Source organism: Penicillium expansum (genome assembly GCF_000769745.1).
Source record: "Penicillium expansum strain MD-8 chromosome Unknown contig294, whole genome shotgun sequence".
In the NCBI taxonomy this organism is placed as follows: domain Eukaryota; kingdom Fungi; phylum Ascomycota; class Eurotiomycetes; order Eurotiales; family Aspergillaceae; genus Penicillium; species Penicillium expansum.
In genome coordinates, this window is record NW_015971224.1 from 526029 (window position 1) to 549044 (window position 23016).

Genomic DNA, 23016 nt, shown 5'->3' on the forward strand with positions numbered 1-23016 from the left:
ATCTTTAACTTAACAAAGGGCTAAGTGCACCACTACGATCGATACCGCGAGACTCGTTGTAGATAGACAAAGATCAAATCAATGCCATTGTCTATATTTCTTTGGAGGAGATCGACTCATAGTTCTAAATACTAGTCACTGTCCCCTATACATCTGATAAATAGCGTTGATGATACCCATCCAACAGTGTGCAGCAACCGCGGTCTCGGCACTTCCCCTCAAGTCCTATTGTGATATTTTTGTTCAGAAGGAAAGAGCAAAGGAGCCCGTTCTTTCTATTGTCAGGACAACACAAACATCACGGTAACCTACCCCCTCTTCCTAGATACGATCTTGTTTACCTTCTAACTTTGGCTTCGCATACACGTATCGACATACCAACCTCGATTTTGCTATCTCTAACAACATATTGAATATTACAATCTTATCAATATGCCTTCCCCAGCAAAGGTTAGCTATATAGCTCCGCTGAACATTGTGTCAAAAGGTGATAGAAACTTACATGAATCTTCTTCAACGCAGAGCGCTCTCTCGGAGGACCTGCTTCGCCGCTGCAACTTTGATTGGGCCGAAGATGTCGAAGATGCGGTAGCCGATCACAATTTACCTATGAACGCTATACCAAAGTCTCTTCATTATCGTGCACCTGGCATGAGTTGGTACGACGAACCGTTCCCGACTCCCAATCACGTTCCCACCCCCCGATTTCAGCCATCATTTTCAACTCTGTATGAAGAGGTTTGGGATGAGCTATGGGGCTGGGCCCATGGGACTTCAGATTCAGCCTCAAGCTCCTCCAAAGAAGCCGAGTCTGATCTCCGTGAGACCACCAGTGCATCTTCCAGCTACGACGAGCCTTTCCACAATGACGAGTTCCACCGGGAGCAACTGACACCAACCGCGGACTCTGACGTCTATTCGGTTGCACAGCAATCTGTAGACAATATCTTTGCTGATCGTCAAGCCTGGATTGAAGCTGATGAGGACCTACATCATTTCAACTGGATGGGGGTGGGGACGTACACACACAGCTCGACTACCCCATCCCACTCGCTTGCAATCATATTAGCAAAACCCAAGAATCCGCAAGGAAGTGCCACGTGGAGAATTCTATCACTTTTGAACCGAGCAGGCGAATATATAGATCCTGTTCTTGTACTTATGGATGGCACCGACAATGCCTTGTTCGACCTCCGGGGATCAGAACTTGTACGTGCATCAACCAGACGGGTCTTCAAGTTCTACTCCCCACACGGCACATGGCTTGAAGACCCTAGCGATTCTAGTGAAGAAACAACTACTGATTTTGGCGATGTAAGGACTTACGATGCCCTAGATTTGGCCATTGGAAATGGTTTCGTGGAGTCCAGTGCTATTAGGTCAGTGTCCCAGTGGACAGCGTCTCGGAATGAAGCTTGTGATGCCTCTTGGGGTCAGCCTCCGCAGAGGAAGACTTGGGAGCGGAAACCTTCGCCGTTGAGCCAATGCCAATCAATCCTGCCAGAAACACTCCCACAGGCAGCACAGCCAGAGACTATCAAGGGGGCGAAGAAGCCACCCAGAAAAATCACGACTTGTGTTGTTGGGGCACCACCTGAAGAGTATTTTTCTTTCCCCACGCCTGTTTTTGGTCGTCGTAAGGGGATTAAGCACGTATTTGCAAAGGCTCGGAAGGGTCTGGCATCCATGCTCACATCACTGAGAGGCAAGTTCACTTAGGTGTTTGTCTATTTCCCCTGTAGCCAGGTTGTCTCTGCTCTGCTTTTGTTCTCTTTGTGTTTTGAATCTCATTTGACTGGATTTGGACGGGTTTCATTTTGGTTTTGGTTTGAGTTTGGTTTTACTTTGGTTTTTGTGTCACCTTGCAATCACCGCACACTTTCCATAAGGCCAGACAGAGCTTACATTTTGGTTCCTGAGATGAGCTATATGTTTCCCCGTTTTCTTCTGGCATTCCTAGATCACATTGGGATCTGGCTTTGATTTTGAGAAAATCTGAAATTCTCAAAAAAAAGAACGGTGAGGTCGTGCTCAATTTATCTTTCATTTGTTTCATGTATTAATTTGATTTTAAGCTACTTTCATATCTCAATGAAATCTGCAAGCCTGTCATTCCTTCATTTTATTTTCCTTTGTACGAGTTGTCAAGTGGTAAAGCGTCGTTATTTTATATGCGCGTGATACCCATGTTAGTGTATGCGTCTCTATCAAATAAGTTATCAATTCTTCCTTCAACATCAAGTAAAACGTACATGTTTCTGAAATTTTCGTAGTCAAATTAGACCTTTTTAGGGTTATTTTTATATGAAATCTGACATCATGATGCTAAAATCAGTATAACACCTATTTGATTCCTACTTCCTACTATAGAGATGTAATGTACTATATGGTATCGTATGTAATGTTTGTTCGAGCGTAAATTTACGTAGCAAATTTACTGGGAGAAGCAAAGATCGAAGATTAGCAAGCAATCTTTTTTTTCTGCCTTTTTTAAATAAATCAAGAAATATCAGAGTGCAGTGAACTAGATCTTAGTATGGTCTCACCAAAAGGTCAACTGAGAGTGACAATGATCTGTAAACAAAAGTAAAATCCCCAAGGATTTTAGATCCAAAATGTCAGTGAATCAGGATATCCAAACATATGAAAGAAAGCCACAAGTGAATCAACCCAAGAAAAGTCAATAGTCCCGAAGTAACCAAAATGTCACTCCAAAGTGACAGCGCTTTGAAAACATACCTCAATCTCAAACTTAATCCCCCCAACATGTCACATACACTGGTTAGATACAAAACCAAAATGTGAGCTATCTTAGCCTGATAAGAATGAAACAACCTCAGGCATAACAGTGTGTGAATGGAAAGCAGCTTTGATGAACTCCCATGCGTTCTTGATGATTCCAATAGAGAAAACAAAAACTTTTCTGAAATCATTTTTGGCCGTAGCCCAAGCCTTGTTGGTGGTGTTGCCTATGATGCCAATCGGAAAAGGAAGTGGTGGATGGGGGACAGTCTTCAGGACAGGAGCCTTCTTGATTATGGGCCCCATGACGCCAAGTGGCAGAGAAATGAATGTGCGAGCAACCTTTCTTTCGGTGGCCCAAGCCTTTTGGATGATAAAGCTCATGATCTCCAGAGGGGCAAAAGAGTAACTGGGAATGTGACTTGGTGGAGATGGCTTTTTGGATGCCATGGACTCGATCTTGAAACATGAAGGAGTTGGGTTCCAAGTGAGCTTTCGTGGAGAGCGAGATGGTTCCTGAGCGGCAGCGACCAGTTGATCTCGCCAATCCATCCACTCGTATCGAGAAATTAGCGGTCCATTTTCGAAAATACCGTTCCCAATTACAAATTGTCACCTGCTGATTGCATATCCTCGTCCCACTGGCGCCCCAGAGTCCGGAACAATCATTCGGCGCATTGAAAAATCATCACTCATCCAATTTCCGTGGAGAGAATAGTGAGTGTAGGTGTTTCCATCGCAGACTTCAATCATTTCGGACCCATGCATCTGCAAAACTCCTTCATTTCCCCTGTCGACCCTCAAAATGACGGGGTCAATTTGATGAAGAGCACGGTTCAGAATGGAAATCACGCGAAGTTCGTCTCGCCCCTTTGGTACTTTAGGTCGGACCTGCATAAATGCAAGGGAGACAGCTGGTGGGGTTGCAGTTGGTGCATACATTGCGCGGCCAAACCAATTCCAGTGATGAATATCCTCATCTTCGCTGCCAATCAACGTGCGGTATTCATATTCATCGACATCCCCATCTGGCACCGCGAATTCGTCCGGCTGGGGAGTTTGGACTGATACGGGCGACGAGTTAGATTTGGGCACGTCGAGCAACTGACTTGATTCGACTGGCTGTGGGGAGTCGGCAATCTCATCGGAAGACTTGGTAGCGGCATTTAGCTCAGGGTGATGGTCCGTAGCGAGGGTACTCTCAGCATCGTCACTTAAATGGGATGTCTCAGGGTGCAAGGGATGAGCATGTGAATCGTCCTATGTAGTGTAATAATAAGTCAGTTTTCAATGTATCAAAGAGGTGGAGGAGCTGGCAGTGGGAATAAATACCAGTTCCGCGACTGTGACAAGGTCGTCACCTGTAGCTAGAGGTTCGTTGCTACCAGTGGAGTGTTTGTTGTCCATAGCGATGTTGGCCTCGACATCGTCGGCTGAGGCGGATATCTTGTGGTGCAAGTGGTCATGCAAATCTTCCTATATAGTGTAATCATGGTCAGTATTTAAGGCCTTCAAGATGTAGGAGAGCTGGGGATGGGAATAAATACAGATTTCACGGCTGTGTCAAGACCGTCAGTTGTAGCGATAGGCCCATTGTTGGTATTTAGGTCTTCAGTATCCATGGTGATGTCGTTCGTAGCATCCTCCGACCAGTTGTCATCTTCAATAACGGCCTGTTTGCTTTCCTCATCCTCCTATAGTATAGCCATCGTTAGTATTTGGAGTTTGAAAGCGATACGCGCGCTGGGAATGGGGAAATATACCAATTGAATGGCTATGATGGGGCCGTTAGTTGTATCGTGGAGCTCATGGTTGAGATGCAGGTCCTCAGTGTCCATGGCGATGTTATTTCTAGCATTCTCCAAGCAATCATCATGTCCACTAATAGGGCGCTCTGACCAATTGTCACATTCACTAACGAGGTGTTGGATTCCCTCGTCGTCCTTTAGTATTACCATCGTTAATCTCTGATGTATGAAGGGGATAGGCGAATTGGAAGTGGGAATAGATACCAGCTTTCTAGCGGTGGCAGTGCCAATGGAAGTGACATCGAGGTCTTCGGTGTCCACGGTGGATTCACTCTTGGCATCCTCCGAACGGTCGTAATCAAAAGGAACTTGGATATCCTCATCGCCCTATAGTGTATATGTCGTTAGTGTCTAAGGTCTGTAAGATATATACGAGCTGGAAGTGAGGATATATACCAGCTCTTTGATAGTAGCACTACCGGTGGAAGATGTATCCAAATCCCCGATGTCGATAGTAGTGATTTCAGTGTCTATAGCGACAGCTTTGGTGTTCAAGGTAGTGTCGTTCTCAAAATGCTCCAGCCGGTTGTCATGTTCACGGACAGGTGGTTGGGCATACTCATCATCCTAAATTATAGTCATTGTTAATATGTAAGTTCTGAAAAAGATACACGAACTGTAAGCGGGGGATATATACCAATTTTGTAGCGGTGGAAGTGCTAGCCTGGTCATTGGTGCCTGTGGTAGGGATATGGGTCTCCATATAAAGGGATTTGGCTTTGATAACGACATCATTATCAACATCCCCCTGGCAGTTGTATTGTGTAATAATAGGACGTTGGACATCCCCGCCATTCTATAATGTAACCGTTGTTAGTCTCAGGTCTAAAAGCGATATGGGATCTAAAAGTGGGGATAGATACCATTATGTTGGCGGTGACAGGGAAAGTGGAAGCTGTAGCCAGGTCCTTAGTGTCCGCAGTTGGGGTTTTAGTGTCCAAAGAGAGGGCTTTGGTCTTCATGGCAATGCCATTATCGACATCCTCGCACCAGTCAAACTGTTCGCGAACAAGAAGACGCGCGTATTTCTCGTCCTGAAAAGTATGGCAAATGTCAGTTTCTAAGGTCGCAAGTAGAGAGATAGAAGTGGGGATAAATACCAGTTTAGGGGCTGTGATAGGAACGGTAGATGGCTTAGGGATGGGTTTGGTATTCCTAGTGATGTCATCCTTCAAGCCCTGAATAGTGTAAGAAATGTCAGCACATCACGTCTGAAGTAGGTATATGAGAGATAAGTGGGGATAAATACCAGTTTAGAAACGGTAGAGATTGGAGGGATGGCTTTGGCCTTTATGGCGATATCATTCTCCACGTCTTCCCACCAATCAAAATGTTCACGCACAAGGAGGTGTGCGTATGGATCAGCCTATATATTGTAATTATAGTTAGTAACTTGTCCATTAAAACAATAGACCAGCTAAATAGGGGCGAGATACCATAGTGTACGTGTTTATTTGACTGAGATCGCTTGATGAATTGAAATGATGATGAATGTGTAAGATGCTAGATGAAGAGAGATCATTGATGAAGTGGTGAAATGTATGAAGGAAGAAGTAAACAGAGACAATTGCTGGGGACGCCATTTATAGTCAAATAAACAACCCCAAATAGGAAGGGTCTTGAGGACGCTCTTGCCTCCAGACAAACATTCATCTAAAGTTTTGAATCCAGTCTACAGCAATCGTATATTGATAAACATGTTCTTGGGTATAGCAAGTCGCGCAGGGAAGCAAGGTCAGGATTACATGGTCATAGAACACATGTAGCGAATAGTTCACCTATGGGCGATGTTTTCAGTCGTCTATACTTTAACTCAATGTCATTATCTACATATTTACGGATATGGCTTCAGATTATAAGATAAACTCACACAGATAGGGGTGAAAGAAAGTCCTGGATTAAGGATATATTGACACTCACCTTATACCGTAGAGTGGAGCTTCTACCCCAGTGTTAGTACATACCTTGTTGGAAGAAGAGAGACAAGTGGAACAAGATTGTCAATAAGTATGAGGAAAACTCGAGTATCTGCAAGGTGGAAATTGGAACTACATTGGGCAAACTACTTGGGTCCTTGGTTGATTTTTATCATCTTCCATTTGCCTGCTATTCAATTCTTCATGAAATATTCGGAGTATTAACTGTTCTTGTCATTACATTTGGGCGTGGGATTTCATAACTTCGCTGTCAGTTAGTTATTGGGAGATTTCAATGGATTTTTTCTTTGGGATTGGATTTCTTTGCTTCGTTTTCAAGAACAACATTAATTCTAAAGTTTCAGTCATATTTTGAAGAGAGCGATATAACTTTTGAGGTGAAATCCTCGTCAAAAATCAAGATTACTTTTACAGAACGTATCTAAACCCTTTGTTGTCGATCTCCGTTTTGTCCTTGGGAAATATTCGTTAGCTTATCTCAAGGCTTCATAGAACTCAAAACTCACCAGCATGCCATTTTCAACACCTTCTGCCTCAATCTCCTGGCTATCAACTGCTTCCCGGTCTCGACGCTTATTCTCGAGATACATGTAAATATACAAAGCGACAATGCAGGTCAGCTTTACTGCATATCCAGCGAGCATCCTGTAGAAACTATCAGTCAATCAGAAGCCTTACACAAGAATAAGAGGGAACTTACGCAATATAAGCACTCTTATACCTAGGAGCCTCGCTAGACTTGAAAGTCTGAGGCCCAATGATATTCCCCACGCAGTATCCAGTGAATAGAAGTGCACCGGTAACTTGCTTCTTAGTATATCCAGCAATGTTGGAGCTAACGATTGTCAGACTCATGCTGAATCCTAAACCTTGGAAATAGCATAGCCAGAGTGCAACAAGGCGGCCCCATTTGTTGGTGTCCGGTAGTCCGACAAGAAGACCGGACCCAATGATACAGACTGTGCAAGCAAAGATCATGCATGCAAATCGTGAATGAAATTTGCCATCGAACTTTGTTGCAATATAACCTCCGAGAATAAGAGTGATGAACTGAACCGCACCGCCAGGGATTTGCAAGTATTGTGTTCCAAGTGTGTCGAATCCGAAAGTGCCAACGATGATGGAAGTAAACTGATTCAGTTGTTAGCTTTACTCACATCCAACTAGCAATTACAGAAAGACATACACTTGTCAATGCCGAGTTCGGGACTTGTGCACCAATAGCCATGATAAACAGAAGCCAGGTCTTCGGATCTTCGGCCGCTTGTCGGACCTGATACCATTTGAACTGACTGCTTTTGACACCTTGTCTGTTGATTGCGACACGCTCAACTGCTATGGCTCGCTCACGCTCGCTGAGAAATTTGGCAGTTGATGGAAGATCGGGGAGAAAGACCAAGGCAATAATTCCTACCGCGATGGAAAAGGCTCCAAAAATAAGGAAGACGTACATCCATCGTGGAAGTCCAGTGGTGATATGTCCGACCGCATAGCCAATAAGACTATATTTGATTAATTTCGAAGTTTCATCACCAATATAATATCAGGTAGAGGTGGGTAGGTGCTTGTAACTTACCCTCCGAACATTGTCGCGATACCATTAGTGCAGTACCATGCCTCTAGTCGCAGAGGTTGTTCTTCAGATGTGTACCACATGCCAGTCATAAGAACAAATCCAGGAGTCACAACTGCTTCGACCATCCCTAAAAGGAAGCGGTTGATTGCGATTCCAGCAAAGTTGTAGCATGCAGGTGTCGTCATGAGTAAACCACCCCACACTATCTCTGTTAGCATTTTTATAGTTTTGAGCCCACATCACGAGTCCTCATGGGTTATCTCTTACCTAGTGTGGTGATGGCAAGGAATTTGCCGACGGGCAGCTTTTGCAAAGCTAGTCCTGCGGGCCATTGCGCAATGAGGTATCCGAAGTAGAAAATGGAGCCTGATAGGATCAGCGACTTGCATTGCAAGCTCTTGGAATCGCAAACTCACTAAGCCATGAATATTGCTGTCCCTTCAAGTGTGTTCCTTTTTTTAAGCCATATACTGATGCAAAGTTGATGCTGTTCTTGTCCAGATACTGCATGGGGTTAGCACTTGAATTTTAACGAGATGGGTGATGTTCCCACCTGAAGCATGTAGATTAGGAATAGCAATGGGATCAGGCGTATATCAATCTTGCGCAAAACTCGTTTGGCTTCCTCGGTTGTGTATTCAAGCCCTTGGTGTTGTTTATAGAACTCATAGCTCTCATCCCGTTCTGATGATGTGGTTGATGATATAGGAGGCGATGCCGTCACTTCAATGTCCTTTTGTGAGGCCATTCTGTCGATTTTGCTCGATCTCTCAATCTCAACTGGTTAAAGACAAATCCAAAGACAGGGAAATGCAGAGTTTTATAAGCTACACGCTTGGCTGGTGGCACAGTTCAGGTGGATAATTGCATAATCATAATAGAAGCTACCCGTGGACGGCCCACTCAACCTAGCAAGGAGGTGTATGCTTATGGACAAAGTGGGGATATAAGATTTGAGCTAAGCTCCGAGGGGGCTATTTCTGCGATGTAATAGAATGCTTGGCTGTGACAGGCTGGCAAGTGAAATCTCAAGTGTCGATGGATGCCTTGGTTGGAAACTTGAGTGATTCAAGAAGCTCACTTTACATGCACTGATGTCCATGCTATATTGTAACCAAATACATTGTATGGAGTATACTGTTTCTAGTAAGGTTGACGTGCCTGGGAGCGTCGGGTGGCTTAAACGAGGCGGGTGGACCCATGCATAAAATCACGACATCACCGTTGCAATTGCGCGTTTCTAGGGCCATATGAGCAACATCCGTCTGAAAATTCCCTCGTCATTGGCTTGGCACTCGGAGATTTGCCGTGTCCGCTGAAGAAATAAGAAAACCAACAACATAATGAGTTAGGCTCAAAATCTTGTTCTCCGCGGCATCGGAGCAAAACTCCCAACATCCAAAGCATAACATGTACATTTAGCTTGGCACATGCGCTTGAGCCCGCGAGACATTTCATTGGAACTTTGAGGTAAGATTGAGCTACAGCGTATTAATTACCTTGTTGTTCAGTGATATGACTCGGGAATCTCTGCCATCCCGTCACACGACCTTGCGCCTCAACATCTCGGACGTTGAGATAAAGAAGGAACGGATTCCGGGGAATCTCAAACCTTGAACCTCAAAAACCATGTTTATTGATTATGTAATCCTCCGCGAGCCCTGCCCAGGTGAGGCCCCATATCCATATCCTCTTATTTATAGTGGAGAAGGAGAAGCAACGCATGGTATTCTTCATAAATATACTAATTAGTGCTTAGGGGAGATAATTCCTAGGGGATCGATCCTTTGTAGATACTCCCTAAGATTATGTGTGCCAAGATGATGACTATAGAATTTATACTTTAATACCTTATTATATACTCAAAGTATTTGCAATATTCGTAATTAAGCTCACCTGCTGTTACTAAGACTAATCTACAGCCAAAGAACAACAGTATAGTATCAACCATGGAAATAGAGGAATAGTGGATTGCTGTTGCCCTTCCCGCAAACGTATGGACCTGGAATGGCAAGATGCAACTCGATGTCAACTAAAATGAGGATTTCTGCAACAAGGGGTTTGCTTCTAGCTTCTTATAGGAGTGGAAAGCAACTACTTTGAAACTTTAGTAGTAAACTAGGCATGCATGTTTGGCCCTTCTATGCTTCAGGTTCTTGGAAGTAATCCCGGAGTCTCCTAGCGCCAATGATGCCATATAGGATTCAATCGTACATACGGTTCCAATCAAAACTCGCCAGGCCCCTTTCCAAAGTAGCTCCCTTTGGGAACAGTCAACCAAGGGACGGACTTCGTATCGTACGTATTAGATCCGACTGTGTTTCCCCACCAGTTGAAAGTGACAGCGTGGTAGCCAAGCGCGAAGAAAATGATAATAGTCGCGATAGCAGTGCCGGTATCCATGGCTGCTTGGAGCAAATCTACACACACCGTAGATTAGTGACTTATTCTGGGGAAGAAAAATTGAAAAAGTAGGATCTCACAGTTGTAACGTTTCCACCAGTCAAATGCACGCTTGCGGATCAGGTAGTTGAACAAAAATCCAACGATGAACCAGAGAGAGTATTGGGCTGTTTGATCATATTAGAATAATTCCATCACGAAAGTTTCGAGAGACATACTGGTATTCGCAGGGGGAATATTTCCTGCCGCATTAAAGAAGATCGGGACGTTGATATAGCGAACCCAGCTGTTAGGGTAGCGGCGGTAAATAAAGTACACAATTACAGTAACAACGGGCTGGAAAATCAGTAATGCAAAACCAAATCAAGTTGTTTGAAAACTCACTCCGATGAGGAAGAAGTAGACAAGGCCGTTGTAAACCTGTCCAGACTGGAACATCCGCTGCGGACCGATGGTGCCCCAAATTAAGGAAGCGTTGTACATCACTTTGGCACCGTTACATGTGAAGCGTTGCTTGTTTTTTGGATCACAAAGGTTATCAATGTGTCCCAACATCCATCGTAATACTGTTTTCGTTAGCTCAAAATCCATAATATAAATTTGACAAAATATCATACCTCCGGTCTGAGTTGCTGTTGCTAGAATACTAGCATAGATCTGGCCAAAGAACAGAACACGTGGAGGAATTTTCTAAACCATTAGTAAAGTTCGACTAGCAGAGGGTAAAAAGAGCATACCATGTATTGCCCGAGCTTCAAATCCTGAGCGAAATCCATGCCGTGTTTGACTGCATTGTAGCCGTAGCACTTCACCATCAGGTTAGCGATAGGCTTTCCGGGCCAGGCGTATCCGGCGATCATCTCTGTAATGATATTGAGGAACACGCGCTGGTTTGTTGTTCCTTGCAAAATACCCTCAGGGACAATCAGAAGCACTGCCAATCCGAAGCAAACCACTATAAAGCCCCAAACTGGCAGCTCTGTGTCCCAGTATTTGGTCGTCAAAATACCAAGTCCCAATACCACCACAGTAAGAACTCCGTACCACCATTCTGGAACCTCTTTGTATTGGCGCATCAGTCGACGGTGAACATCTTCACCTCCATGTTGTGAATTCTTGAACCTGGCCCAAATTTCAGTGCCGTTGTAAAGGTAGGTGTGGACCACGATTGCGGTAACCGCAGCGAATGACAGTCCATAGGTCAGGGAATAAGACATTGAGATGTACATGGGAGAGTACTCCTTGTACTTGCTCTCGCTGAAGTCTAACGCTTCGTTGAGCACACGAGATACTTTGTATGCACTTCCGGTATTGTCGAAGGTGCCCGACGAGAGGAGAGGAAGGCTTGATTGTCAGCACATTGAAAACACCTCGTCAGACTGAAAACTTACTATGCGCTGTACCACACGTTCGAGTAGTACAGAATTGGCGATAAGAAAAGGTAAAAGAACACGACAACTGCAAACGCATTGCATGTGATGTAGAAAGGGGTCATGAGAGGGTAACCAGCGTAGTTGATTTGTGTCCAGTCGATACTGATAGGTATCAGACCTAATCCGGAATTCATCTAGCAAAGGTGAGGTCAGTTCCATGCCGGAATGAACAAGGTTTCTGTGGACTTACTCCGAATATCGTATTGACCTTCTGATTATGAGGCGCAATCCAAGTGACAAAAGCGAAAGTGCTCAAACTGGTCCAGATGTAGTCCGGGAACCAAAACAAAACGAATGCAAATGCTGTAACGTAGGCAAAGAAGCGATACCGGGAAATAGTCCAACCATTGACGGGTGTACGACTTTCAGGTTCGTGTAGTGCCCGGAAAAGGACAGTGGATGACAGCGAAGTAGGCCAAACCAAGGCAGCAGGGTACACAATCCAACGGCGGGCAAGACCTGTCAGACCAAACCTAGAAAGAATCAGCGACTGAATCAGAATAGAATAATCAAAGATACACTTACCCAATCATTTGGGTTGTCAAAAGGTATAGGAATGAGAAGCCGGCTCCAAGGTCGCGGTTCCAATATACAGGACTGACGATTGCTACCAACGCACCTTGCGCATAGGCAGTGGTAGCGCTAATATTAACGCACTGATTTAGTTTGTTAGATGTAATTCATAATAATAAAAAATGTTAGGATAGTTAGAATTAGATCTTGCTCACAATAACAATGAAGGCGTGCTCCTTGATGGTAAACTTTCCTGGGTTGACGTCGAATGAAAGTTTCCCTAGAGGAACCCTCCACCTTGGAAGCTTTTCCCATGCTCGACCAATTGGGAAAACGAGGATCTGAGCGACAACATAGCCTATTGTGAGGGAAGGCTAGGGAATGTTAGTAAATATCAATTGGAGCGAGCGACTTGAAACGTACATATCGTAGGCCGAAGAATTGATTTACTCCAGAGAAAAGTATAACAAAGACCGTCATCAATATCCAGGCCCGAACAGCTGTCATGGAGTGTTAATTCAGCTACTTAGCAGAAAGGATCAATGACTTACTATTGCAGGCGATGGTAGGATCATCTTTGTTGGACACACAAGCCGCAACCTCTGGAACTAGGAAGTGTTAACACCGGCTATTGGGATATATAGGTCAACCTACAAGGCGACTGGTCTCCCTCCACACTCCATTTGAACGCTTCGACTGGTGTGAGCTCTGTAAGCTCTGCTCTATCAGATTTGTACAGCCATTCTCCCGGATCTTGACTGGTATGTTCGGATTCGAGATCTGCCGCTACCGCCGGTGCCTCTGATATATTTGGATCTTTAGTAGGATCCTTGGAACTCGCCATAGCTGAAATAATTTTAAGCTGCAGGACGGAAAAAAAAGGATTGTATGAGATAGTTAATGGAAAAGCACTGGAGGGTGGGTTCTAAATATTAGTTCACAGCTGTTTTTTTTTTGTCGCGTGGCTTAAGCCAAGCCAAGATGCAGCAGTCACGATAGATCCACCGAAAATGGCAACAAGTTCCCCCGACATGGGACTACGCCCAAGCTTTGAAGTTAGTTTACGTTCATATGGGTTCATACTAACTTGAGTAGTATCACCGGTTGAGCTATGAACACTTGCTGACGCACACCAGCAAGACTGGATACCAAGTCGGGCGCCCAACTACCGCATCGTTTACCGTGTGGTTGGGGATGTCTCACAGGATTCCAAACATCCACAGTACTTATTATCATACCACTAATATCCCTGCAACAAGATTGCATTTGCAAATCATTGGTAGGAAGTCATTATTTGGTTTATCCGACCCGAAGCATACAACGCATTTATACAAGTGGGGTAATCTTATCAGTTGTGGATATTTCAACGAGATAGCCTATATATGGGAAATAATGATCTCGCAACAAGATGACCCCGACTAAAAAGGGATACTCATAAGAATGAGTTACAATTCAGACAACACTTGCCAAGTACACCAGGCGCATCTTCGGAGTGACTTCGGTGCGCCCGAGTGCTTAAATTCTTGATGGCGTGCCGAGGCGGCTTGATGAGCTTATCTCCACGGGATCCTTAGTGCATTCGCCTTCAAATTCGACTTTGAACCAATAAAAGCAGCGCATTAGCTGCTGATTCGATTTCTAGGAAAGGTCTCATTATTGGAGAAATTTGCGTGTCTCTCCAAGTCCAATATGAAGCAATGTGTCATGTTTAAAATGGGAAACTTAATATTCTAATGGAAGAAGTGATAAGAGAAGAGCACTGGTTTGTGAGATTCACGCAGTAACTTCAACGTAATTGAATTTGATTTAAATTATAAATATAAACTTCTTAATCGAGTACGAAATTCGGCTTGCAGCTCCGAATTCAGAGTGATGCATAGTGCTGCAGCGGACATGACCTAAAGAAAGAGGCCAATGCGGTGATGGCGCGATTAGAAGTGATTCGCCCACTAATTTTTCTCCGGTTTCTTTGGTTCTATTCTATCGGAGCAATCCTGGAGGCAAATATAGTACTTGTTTGAGAGGAGCCTGGCGTATTCCACAGACAGTGTAATCTATCTACAAAATGTCAATAAAGTCGGTCTCCCCAATTTCGATGTTAGTACGGAGTAACTCTTACGAAATGATCCGTTTCTACCTATTTAGTGACATCACCTAGTATGGAATAAAAGAGTTCATTTCACGTTATATTAAGCGCCGACTTATCCTTTCGGTAAGGTGGGCGGTGGGTTAGAGAAGAAAAACATCGAAAATAAGAATCTGGCTAAACGCTTTGATACCACCTAGCGACGGCCGCGGCTATGGCTATGTAGGTGGGGGATACTCGAAGCCACACCCCCCTTCTCTCATTGAAGCCCTTCGGCGTCGCGGATGAGAGCACGAAGCTCCTGGTTACGCTGGTGATGCGAACAACTCTCTTTGCCCAGATCTAATATTTATTCTATCTCGCCAACCAAGGGCCGTGACGCTCTCAAAATTTATTCATGTTCTTTCTAACTGCTAGCTCTATTTTTTTATCCTACTTTTATAGGTATTGAGGGATGCCTGTCGCCGGTGGTAGGAGAAAACCGGATTCACCCCCCTGAAACTAAAGTTTTTAAGAGCGCCCCTCAAGTAGTCTTCCGCATGACCCATTTTGGGTCGAAGATCTTGACCCAGAACCCAACCCAGACCTAGACTGCGATATCGCCCATGGACGGGCGGGTGGGCAAAGGTCACCCACAGGCCTTATATAAGCGGGCAGTGGGCACTACAGATAGACCCATAGACGGGCACCACCTTATACGCCCACGGGCAACGCCCACCGTGAGCGCCCGTGGGCGATTTTAGTAAGCAAAATTAGCTTGACACATGATTTCTTTTGACAGATTTCAAGATATTTCAACTAAATATATATATTTGAAAACGACAGTCTGGATACATATGATCACGATGCTGCTGCTGCTACTGCTGCTACATCGCAATTACCGAGTACTCATACTCAGCAGCGTACATCAGGGAGGAAGAGAACGCGAGTGGAGGATGATATATATGAGTATTCTTAGTATGTAAAACATCTATCACTTAATATCTTATCAATCAAATCAATCAAATCAATCAGTCCTGTGAGTTAATTTATAAGCTTATAAGAAGATGGTTCATGTACAGCTTTCACGTACAGCTTAGACGGTAATTTAAATATCCAAAAAAAATCAAGGGAAGAATGCATCACTGAAATTTTTGTCCTACCCTCAAACTATCCTGGATTGATTGTTTAAGCTTTATCTCTCTATTTTTGATTTATTGTGAAATTGGCATGTTTGTATTGCTTAGTGTATAATGGGGCCCATTCTGGGCGGCTATGGGCTTTGTTCGCTATGTAGAGGTCTATACCTTTCATCAATTCTAAACCTTGCATGCAAACATGTCTCCACGCCTACGGCTTCCTTTCTCTACTGTGATTTTCATTCGTTACCTAGAAAGCTGAAGAGGTTAGCGCCACTCCAGGTGGGGTAGATATGAGTCTTTATCAGCAAACGCGACATTTGACTAGCAGTAACAAGATCGCCTTCGACCTTGTCTTTTTCTTATCTCAACTATTTCCCCAAGTAGAGCTCATCCCGGATTTCATCTGGGACGTCCTTATGCGTCTCCAGGACACCACCTTTCTCGGCGTAGGTGACTAGACGTCTAAACTTTTGGGTTTGGAGGCGAAAACGCCTCTTTTCTTTTGGATCTAGCTGTCAATAATAGCTTAAAGGGTATACGGCGGAATCATATTTCACGAAATCATAAATAGGGCGCTAAAATAAATTACTGCACGCTTGCATTTTCTTCAGCATCCAGTTAGGCATCTCAATCGCCAAGCATCTTTCTTGTGACTGAAAATTCCCGTTATGGCGAGTAACTTTATTTCGTAGCCGGAAATTTTGGTCATTACCAAAAGCAGTATGAGAAATCTATATTCTGGCGTCTGTCGTCTAATGAGTCAGCCATGACAAGTAACCTTGGAACAGTTGTGGAAATGCCCGTTTCCAGCAGTCACGGTCAACCGAAAACATTTTCTCCTGGCTGTAAGAAATGGATGTTAAGAGTCTTGAGAACTAAAGCCTTGATGATGTGTATCGGGAGCCAGAAAGACCGCCTAATTGGTTTCGACTCATTCGGCCGATATAGAGAGGAATAAATACATCCATTTCTAGTGCCAATATGCGTAGGTGCCCGCGATACCTTTCCACCCTGCATCTAGTGCCTCCACAATTTCATCAGGCAACGGGCCCTTCTCCAGGTCTAGCAAATTCTGTTCCAATTGCGAAGAACTAGAAGCGCCAATAATAACTCCGTCTTTCAGCTCTCTTTTCATCACACTGTGATGTGCCATCCAGCGAAGACCACATTCTGCCTCCGTGAGACCATGCTTCTTCGCAAGGGGACGCAGAAGCTCAATAGCATCGAAGTACCGACTATTAAGATAGCGCCGATGATAGAAAAGGTTTCGACTTTCCCTGGGATCAAAACGAGAACCAACTTCATAGTCTTCCGTGTTTTGGTTTCTTTGATATCGTGAGGTCAGGAAACCTGCAGCTAAGGGCTGGAAGGCATATAGGCCAATTTTGTAGTGACGAAGGCAGGGAACAAGCTCAGCCTCAACTGACCGCTGAAATGCATTGTACATGCCTTGATAAACACTCGGCTTGATGTATCCGTGCCTCTCGCAGATTTCACAGATTTTGGAAACTTCCCAGGATTGAAAGTTAGAGATACCGAAGCGACGGAAGTATCCCTCCCGATGGAGTGCGTCTACTTCCGCTAAGGTCTTTTCGATCGGAACTTCTCTGTCCGGGGCATGGAGGTAAAACATTTCCACACTCTCAGCTTGCAGTGCTTTCAAACTCGTCATCAAACCAGCGCGGACATCCCACGGTTCGTGGGTCCATTGCTCAGAAGTGATCCAAGTTAAGTCTCCTCTTTTGGTCGGATACAGCTTGGTATCAATCAAGAGTCCTCGATCTTGCCATTTTGCATTAGCCAAGTATTCTTCTGTTGACCCTGCTCCATAGGTGCGGGCAGTATCGATTTCGGTATGTTTATGTTTTTGAAAGACATCTAGCATTTCGTTGGTACCGCCGATGGTATCAATTCGAACATGTGCCTTGTCTTTTCAGTTGAGATATCAGTTTTGGTCTCACTGTACTTATAGGTGGGACTGTAAACTCACTGGTTTTTCCAAGGGTCATGGAGCCAAGTATGACTGGAATAGCGGTTTTCGGAACGTCCATGATAAAAAAATGACCAATAAACTCTTTGCTGTAGGGAGCGGAGAAGCAGATTACAGGTAGAATCTGAATAGAGAGCGAACCAAAAAATAATTTGCTTGCGATGAAGCCGATCCAGATTGGTGAAATGATGAGCGGCGAGGACTTATTTATTAGAAAATTGATTCTCTAGATTTCTTGCCGGCCCCTCTAAAACACGCCAGCATCCCCGAATCTCCGTGATAACCCCGGCAGAAATATGCGCTATGGTGATAAAGTGTGATTAAAATCCGATCGCTACTTGTCTGAGTTGTCTATGTTGTAAGTTATCACCGCTAATGAAAAAGTGGATTCTGCGGTGGATTTCCTATATGCTGCTTATCATACACATCTTGGTTGGTTTTAATGCAGCGGAGTAGATGTTGGTTGGGCATGGTCACCCGTCACATAGTTCCAAAATACCACTCATGCGGTAGAGATGACACAATATCGTCATCAAAAGATGGCCAGCAGTTGCCTTTAGGTTTTAAATAACTTAGCTTCCTGCACTTTGCTTACTATCCGTCATAAATTGTGGGGTTAGTATTCGGATTTAGCTGGAGATAGCAGAGTAAGCAATGAATGATATTCGCAGTTGTCTATCGACATGACGCAATTTTTGTATATTAATGCGTTTCAGTGTCAATTATATCAAGAATTTCTTCCCTACCTTTGTGCTTTATGCGATCTGTGTTTTCCAGTTCAATAAAGCTCCCCAGCCTATCACCATGCCACTCCCTGCCCCTCCCCCACCGCGTTCGCCCCTTGACCGACACCGGCAGTTGGCTCCATCAGCTTCTGTTAGAGTCTCTCCTATCTTTCTCGGTGCCATGAATTTCGGTGAGGCATGGAAGGAGAGAATCGGTGAATGTTCAAAGGAGACAGCATTCGAAATTCTGGATTATTTCGTGAGCCAAGGTGGTAATTTCATCGACACTGCCAACAACTATCAGAATGAAGAATCCGAAAAATGGATTGGGGAATGGATTGCCCAAAGGCAGAACCGTGAAGAAATTGTTCTTGCCACCAAGTTTTCCAGCAGCTACAAGAATCATGAGGCTGGCAGGGTTCAATCGAATTATGGTTGCAACGGCTCAAAGTCAATGCGCGTGTCTCTGGATCTCTCACTACAGAAATTGCAGACCAGTTATATCGACCTTTGGTACCTCCACTGGTAGGACTATAGTGTTTCAATCCCATAACTGATGCATAGTCTCAACGATTTGGTCGTGAGCGGGAAGGTTCTCTATCTGGGAATTTCTGACTGCCCAGCTTGGGTGGTGGCCACGGCCAATCATTATGCTCGCGATCACGGCTTGCGTCAGTTTTCCGTGTACCAAGGCCTTTGGAACGCTTCGATCCGGGACTTTGAGCGTGAGACCCTTCCGATGTGCCGTGATGAAAATATGGGCGTGGTTCCCTGGGGAACCTTGGGCCAAGGCCGATTCCAAACGGAAGTGGGATATAAGGAGCGGGAGCAAAACAATCCTGGACGCAAGGGAAGAGCCGCAACGGATGAGGAGAAACGTGCGGCTAAGACTTTGGAAACAATTGCCGATGCAAAGAGGACGAATCTCACCAGTATCGATTTCGCCTACGTCCGGCACAAAGCTCCTTATGTCTTCCCGATTGTTGGCGGGAGAACTCTTGAGCATCTTCGAGGCAACATTGCGGCATTGGAGGTCTCCCTGAGTGTCGAGGAAGTGGCGCAGATCGAAGCTGCCTACAGCTTTGATCACGGTTTCCCTCATACCTTCCTCAGCGGCAGTCTGTTTGATGGTAGTGCACCACGGGCACCCAACGGCCCGGGAGATGTGTGGCTGACGAAATTGATGGGCAACTTTGATTGGGTTCAGCCGCAACTGCCTATTGAGCGGAATCAATAAGCCTAGCTTAAATAGCATTTTGGATATAAATGTCACTATTACCCCTCACCTTAAGAAAAGGTCTCTCAGATAATAAAATTTCATATATATAAGGTGATAAAACGAGCTTTAAACACGCTGTATTGGAACGATTGGCAAGTTTATTATGCTTGTAACCCAATTGGGGCCACAGCCTGGGTTAATGCTGGGTCCAGTTGGGCTCTGCGACAGCCTATAGGTAGACTACACTTGGGGTTACCCACGGGTCACTGCTAGGTCTAGTTAAGAGAGGTAAGGAAGCGTAGTAAGCCTACTAATAATTAATTTATATTAATATAATATAATATAATATATATCTATATCTATAATAAATACCTATTCAACCTACTATATACTAATACTACTACTATCTATCTATAATTAAATTACTTGAAAATACAGAGCTAAACTGGAAAGTCTCGGCAAGCACTATTATTCACGTACTAAACAATGGACGGGCTATCTTCCGGCGCCAAAGGAGGACGACTAGCTGCCATATTACATTGTCTGAACACCCGCACTTCATCCTCCCCAAAAGAGCCAACAATCGAATGCATCACACCATGGTTGTTGAACAGCACAAGATCACCCTCCTCCCAGTCATGGGTATACAAGTAGCAAGGATCAATGGCAGGTCTTTGCATCTTGTATAGTCGTTCGCGAATCTCCGCGAGATTATCAAGAACCTCCCCGTTCTCAAGATGGATTTTCCGCACACATGTCGGGTACACCATCATTGCGATCTTGCCAGTAACGGGATTTTTCCAAGCCATGGGATAAACCCTGAGCTTAGAAGCCTCGAAGGGCGGTAGCTGGTCTTCGGCAAGCTCCAATCCTTCTGAAATAATGCCTAAGCCATTGGAGCGTGACTTGGCCTTGCTCATCCAGATGTATGGATGAGGTGCGTATTCAGCCTTGCTGGTGCGGACGAAATGTTTATCTTCCTCTGAAAGCATGTCGTAGAGTTTGTATCCACTGAAAAATGCGGTTGTTCCAAGGGGAACGTCAAGTGTGGTGTCCGTGCCATCGTCATAGCGGCAGGTCTGGCGGCGGCCCTTGGGGACTTTGACGGCCAGCAACGTGGTAACCAAAGGTGGATCAAGGTTGTACATGGCCGAGTCAATGTGCCAGCGGTAGAAGTGTGTATAATAGTAATCTTCTTCAGGTGAAATGGGGTTCTTGTGGAATGTCTTGTGGTGTGGATGCTTCAGGCGGATGTTTGAGAGTCCCTCGTACTCTTTGACGAAGCCACTGCCGATAACTTGCACTTGCGGCTGATGAGGGATGGTTGTCAAGTCTGCATGGAGGACGCTGCGCTTGTCGATTGATTTCCCGTGACTATAAACACCGGCGGCAGGATCGAAGCGTCGAGTGAGTTCGTACTGGGCACGTGGGGAGAGTTTGCCTTGGTTTTTGATTACGACGACTTGATTCTCATACAATGTACGACGGAGAAAATCAAAGTCATCGTCTTTTAATGATCAGAATTTGAACCAAAAACAGTAGCTTTGATTATTGCTTACCCGTCATTGTTTCAACATCGAAGCCGGTGAGTTCAGCCCCAAAGTCTACCCGAGAATCATCGGGCTTGGTAACAGGCTTGCAAGAAAGAGTCATGGTAGCCATTGTGAATGAAGCAATTGAAATAAATATTTGGATGGAACCAATATGAATACCACCGTTGAGCGACTGTACACGTTTTATATTGTTTTCTTGTTCGTAGTAACACAAGGGCCAATCAGGACGGTGCGGGTGAGCTCCAACAGCTCACCCGTCCACGGAGATACCCAGTCAGGTTCCCAGCATTATTGCTAATTCATCGGGATGATAATACAAAAGGTATTACGCGTTGCGACCGGAAAGATGCAAGGCATTGGTCTTATCAAAAACGGTGGCACAAATCAGTGGACTCGTCCGCTCTGCTCCATTCCCGTTTCTACTTAAAAGGCAGCGTTATAGTTAACGACACAATATATCGAAAATCATTAGTTGGAAACACTTTAAACATTTCTTCGAACCCCAAAATGCCTGAACCAACAAGCTTGACCTTCGATCTCCTCCCTGATGAAATCAGACAAAGCTCCGCCATCGGTGCGGAAATCCAACTGCCTCCAGGAATGCCCCTGCTGGATTTGGACCGCCTAACGGACTACGACAAAGATACTCTCCGAAAGGCTCTTTTCGAGAACCAAGTCATTGTCATCAGAAAGCAAAAAGGCATTGACCCTACTGTCTTGCCGACGCTCGCTAAGATCTTCGATCCTAATGCATCCGACATCCATTCCGCCGGGGAGAAAGCTGTGAGCGATCCCAAGAACATCTTGTCGGCATACAAAGCCGGGAGAATTCCCAGAGCCCCCCAAGTTGGAATCATTGGCTCGGGGAAGTTCCAAGATTATGAGGGTTTGAAGGAGTTGGAAGTGGTGCATCTTGTTCGTGTCCCCCGTCTGACCGATGTACTAAACTTTCATTTGGCTGACTAGTGAGACAGGATCACACATTGTTTCACGAGGAGCCTCTGAGCCAAGAGGAATTGGATGAAGGTTATACCCGTCCGTACCGGTGGCACATGGATACCCCTTTCTATGAGCGTCAGCCGGGTGAAGTGACTATCCTGCACTCAATTCGCAGTCCCAGTGTACCGGATCAGAAGATCAAGTTCCCTGATGGAAAAGAGAAGATCATCGGCGCTGGAGCCACGGCTTGTGGGTACACCGAGGAAACACACATAGGTCCGCCAACTGACTGAACTTAGTCTTTTCCGGTGCTCGTGTATTTTCCCTGTTAACGCCAGAGGAACAAGAGTTTGCTCTCAATACCACAGTCACATATGCTCCTCAAGCATATGAGTATATCCGCCAATGCAAAGCGTCCGAAGATGGTCTGACAATCCCGAATTTTGGACGGGAGGTACCCGTGGAAAAATTGTCGGAATGGACATGGGGCAAAGTTGCAGAGCACCCAGTACGTTGCCTTTTCCAACCGCACACAATATAAACAAGATATATCAGCTGACAACTTTCAGATGGTTTGGCGAAACCCGCTCAATCCCGACCGGCCATTCTTCCAGGTGCATGGTTGTTGTGTTTACAAGCTCACCACACGGAACCCAGTGACCGGCGAGATCACGGTAATGGATGATGTTGAGAAGGTCAGAGAAGTGGTATACAAGATGCAGAGTAAGATCTATGCCGCTGAGAACATCTATGCCCATCGTTGGCAAAAGGGTGATGTGGTCATTTTCCACAACAGAGGTGTAATGCACAGTATTACTGGCCAATTAGCCCAGTACAAGGAACAGGAGGACAAAAGGAGGTTACTCTGGCAATGCACGATGACAAGCACAACTGCTCCCAAGCCCTTCCGAGATTATGAGGGAGTGAATGACACGGGGTATGCGAGGACATAAATTGAAAAATAGCACTGG

The 23016-nt window shown here is 45.0% G+C and overlaps 7 protein-coding genes across 7 annotated transcripts; 3 read left to right on the forward strand and 4 right to left on the reverse strand.

The window, feature by feature from the left end:
* Positions 1-432: 432 nt before the first annotated feature.
* PEX2_088340 (uncharacterized protein) lies at positions 433-1719 on the forward strand (the record flags this gene model as incomplete). Its single annotated transcript, XM_016746104.1, has 1 exon — positions 433-1719. The coding sequence occupies one exon, from the start codon at positions 433-435 to the stop codon at positions 1717-1719; it is 1287 nt and encodes a 428-aa protein (XP_016601709.1).
* A 1092-nt stretch (positions 1720-2811) lies between these two features.
* PEX2_088350 (allantoate permease family MFS transporter) lies at positions 2812-8811 on the reverse strand (the record flags this gene model as incomplete). Its single annotated transcript, XM_016746105.1, has 17 exons — positions 2812-3297; positions 3385-4002; positions 4075-4218; positions 4290-4436; positions 4506-4877; positions 4947-5117; positions 5188-5346; positions 5414-5584; positions 5651-5728; positions 5800-5916; positions 6994-7132; positions 7188-7618; positions 7674-7989; positions 8064-8265; positions 8331-8429; positions 8480-8567; positions 8617-8811. 17 exons carry the CDS (start codon positions 8809-8811, stop codon positions 2812-2814), a joined length of 3933 nt encoding a protein of 1310 aa, XP_016601710.1.
* A 1478-nt stretch (positions 8812-10289) lies between these two features.
* On the reverse strand, positions 10290-13256 carry PEX2_088360 (Tetrapeptide transporter, OPT1/isp4; the record flags this gene model as incomplete). The annotated part of the gene is made up of 13 exons (XM_016746106.1): positions 10290-10483; positions 10547-10633; positions 10685-10802; positions 10851-11032; positions 11084-11156; positions 11204-11810; positions 11858-12033; positions 12090-12372; positions 12425-12555; positions 12628-12786; positions 12836-12912; positions 12964-13020; positions 13067-13256. The coding sequence occupies 13 exons, from the start codon at positions 13254-13256 to the stop codon at positions 10290-10292; spliced, it is 2334 nt and encodes a 777-aa protein (XP_016601711.1).
* Positions 13257-16589: 3333 nt separating this feature from the next.
* Positions 16590-17670, reverse strand: PEX2_088370 (aldo/keto reductase family protein; the record flags this gene model as incomplete). The annotated part of the gene is made up of 2 exons (XM_016746107.1): positions 16590-17548; positions 17610-17670. 2 exons carry the CDS (start codon positions 17668-17670, stop codon positions 16590-16592), a joined length of 1020 nt encoding a protein of 339 aa, XP_016601712.1.
* Positions 17671-18413: 743 nt separating this feature from the next.
* Positions 18414-19571, forward strand: PEX2_088380 (Aldo/keto reductase; the record flags this gene model as incomplete). The annotated part of the gene is made up of 2 exons (XM_016746108.1): positions 18414-18847; positions 18899-19571. 2 exons carry the CDS (start codon positions 18414-18416, stop codon positions 19569-19571), a joined length of 1107 nt encoding a protein of 368 aa, XP_016601713.1.
* A 461-nt stretch (positions 19572-20032) lies between these two features.
* PEX2_088390 (TauD/TfdA dioxygenase family protein) lies at positions 20033-21215 on the reverse strand (the record flags this gene model as incomplete). The annotated part of the gene is made up of 2 exons (XM_016746109.1): positions 20033-21060; positions 21113-21215. The coding sequence occupies 2 exons, from the start codon at positions 21213-21215 to the stop codon at positions 20033-20035; spliced, it is 1131 nt and encodes a 376-aa protein (XP_016601714.1).
* Positions 21216-21613: 398 nt separating this feature from the next.
* Positions 21614-22998, forward strand: PEX2_088400 (TauD/TfdA family dioxygenase; the record flags this gene model as incomplete). Its single annotated transcript, XM_016746110.1, has 4 exons — positions 21614-22021; positions 22081-22294; positions 22345-22553; positions 22615-22998. 4 exons carry the CDS (start codon positions 21614-21616, stop codon positions 22996-22998), a joined length of 1215 nt encoding a protein of 404 aa, XP_016601715.1.
* Positions 22999-23016: the final 18 nt, after the last annotated feature.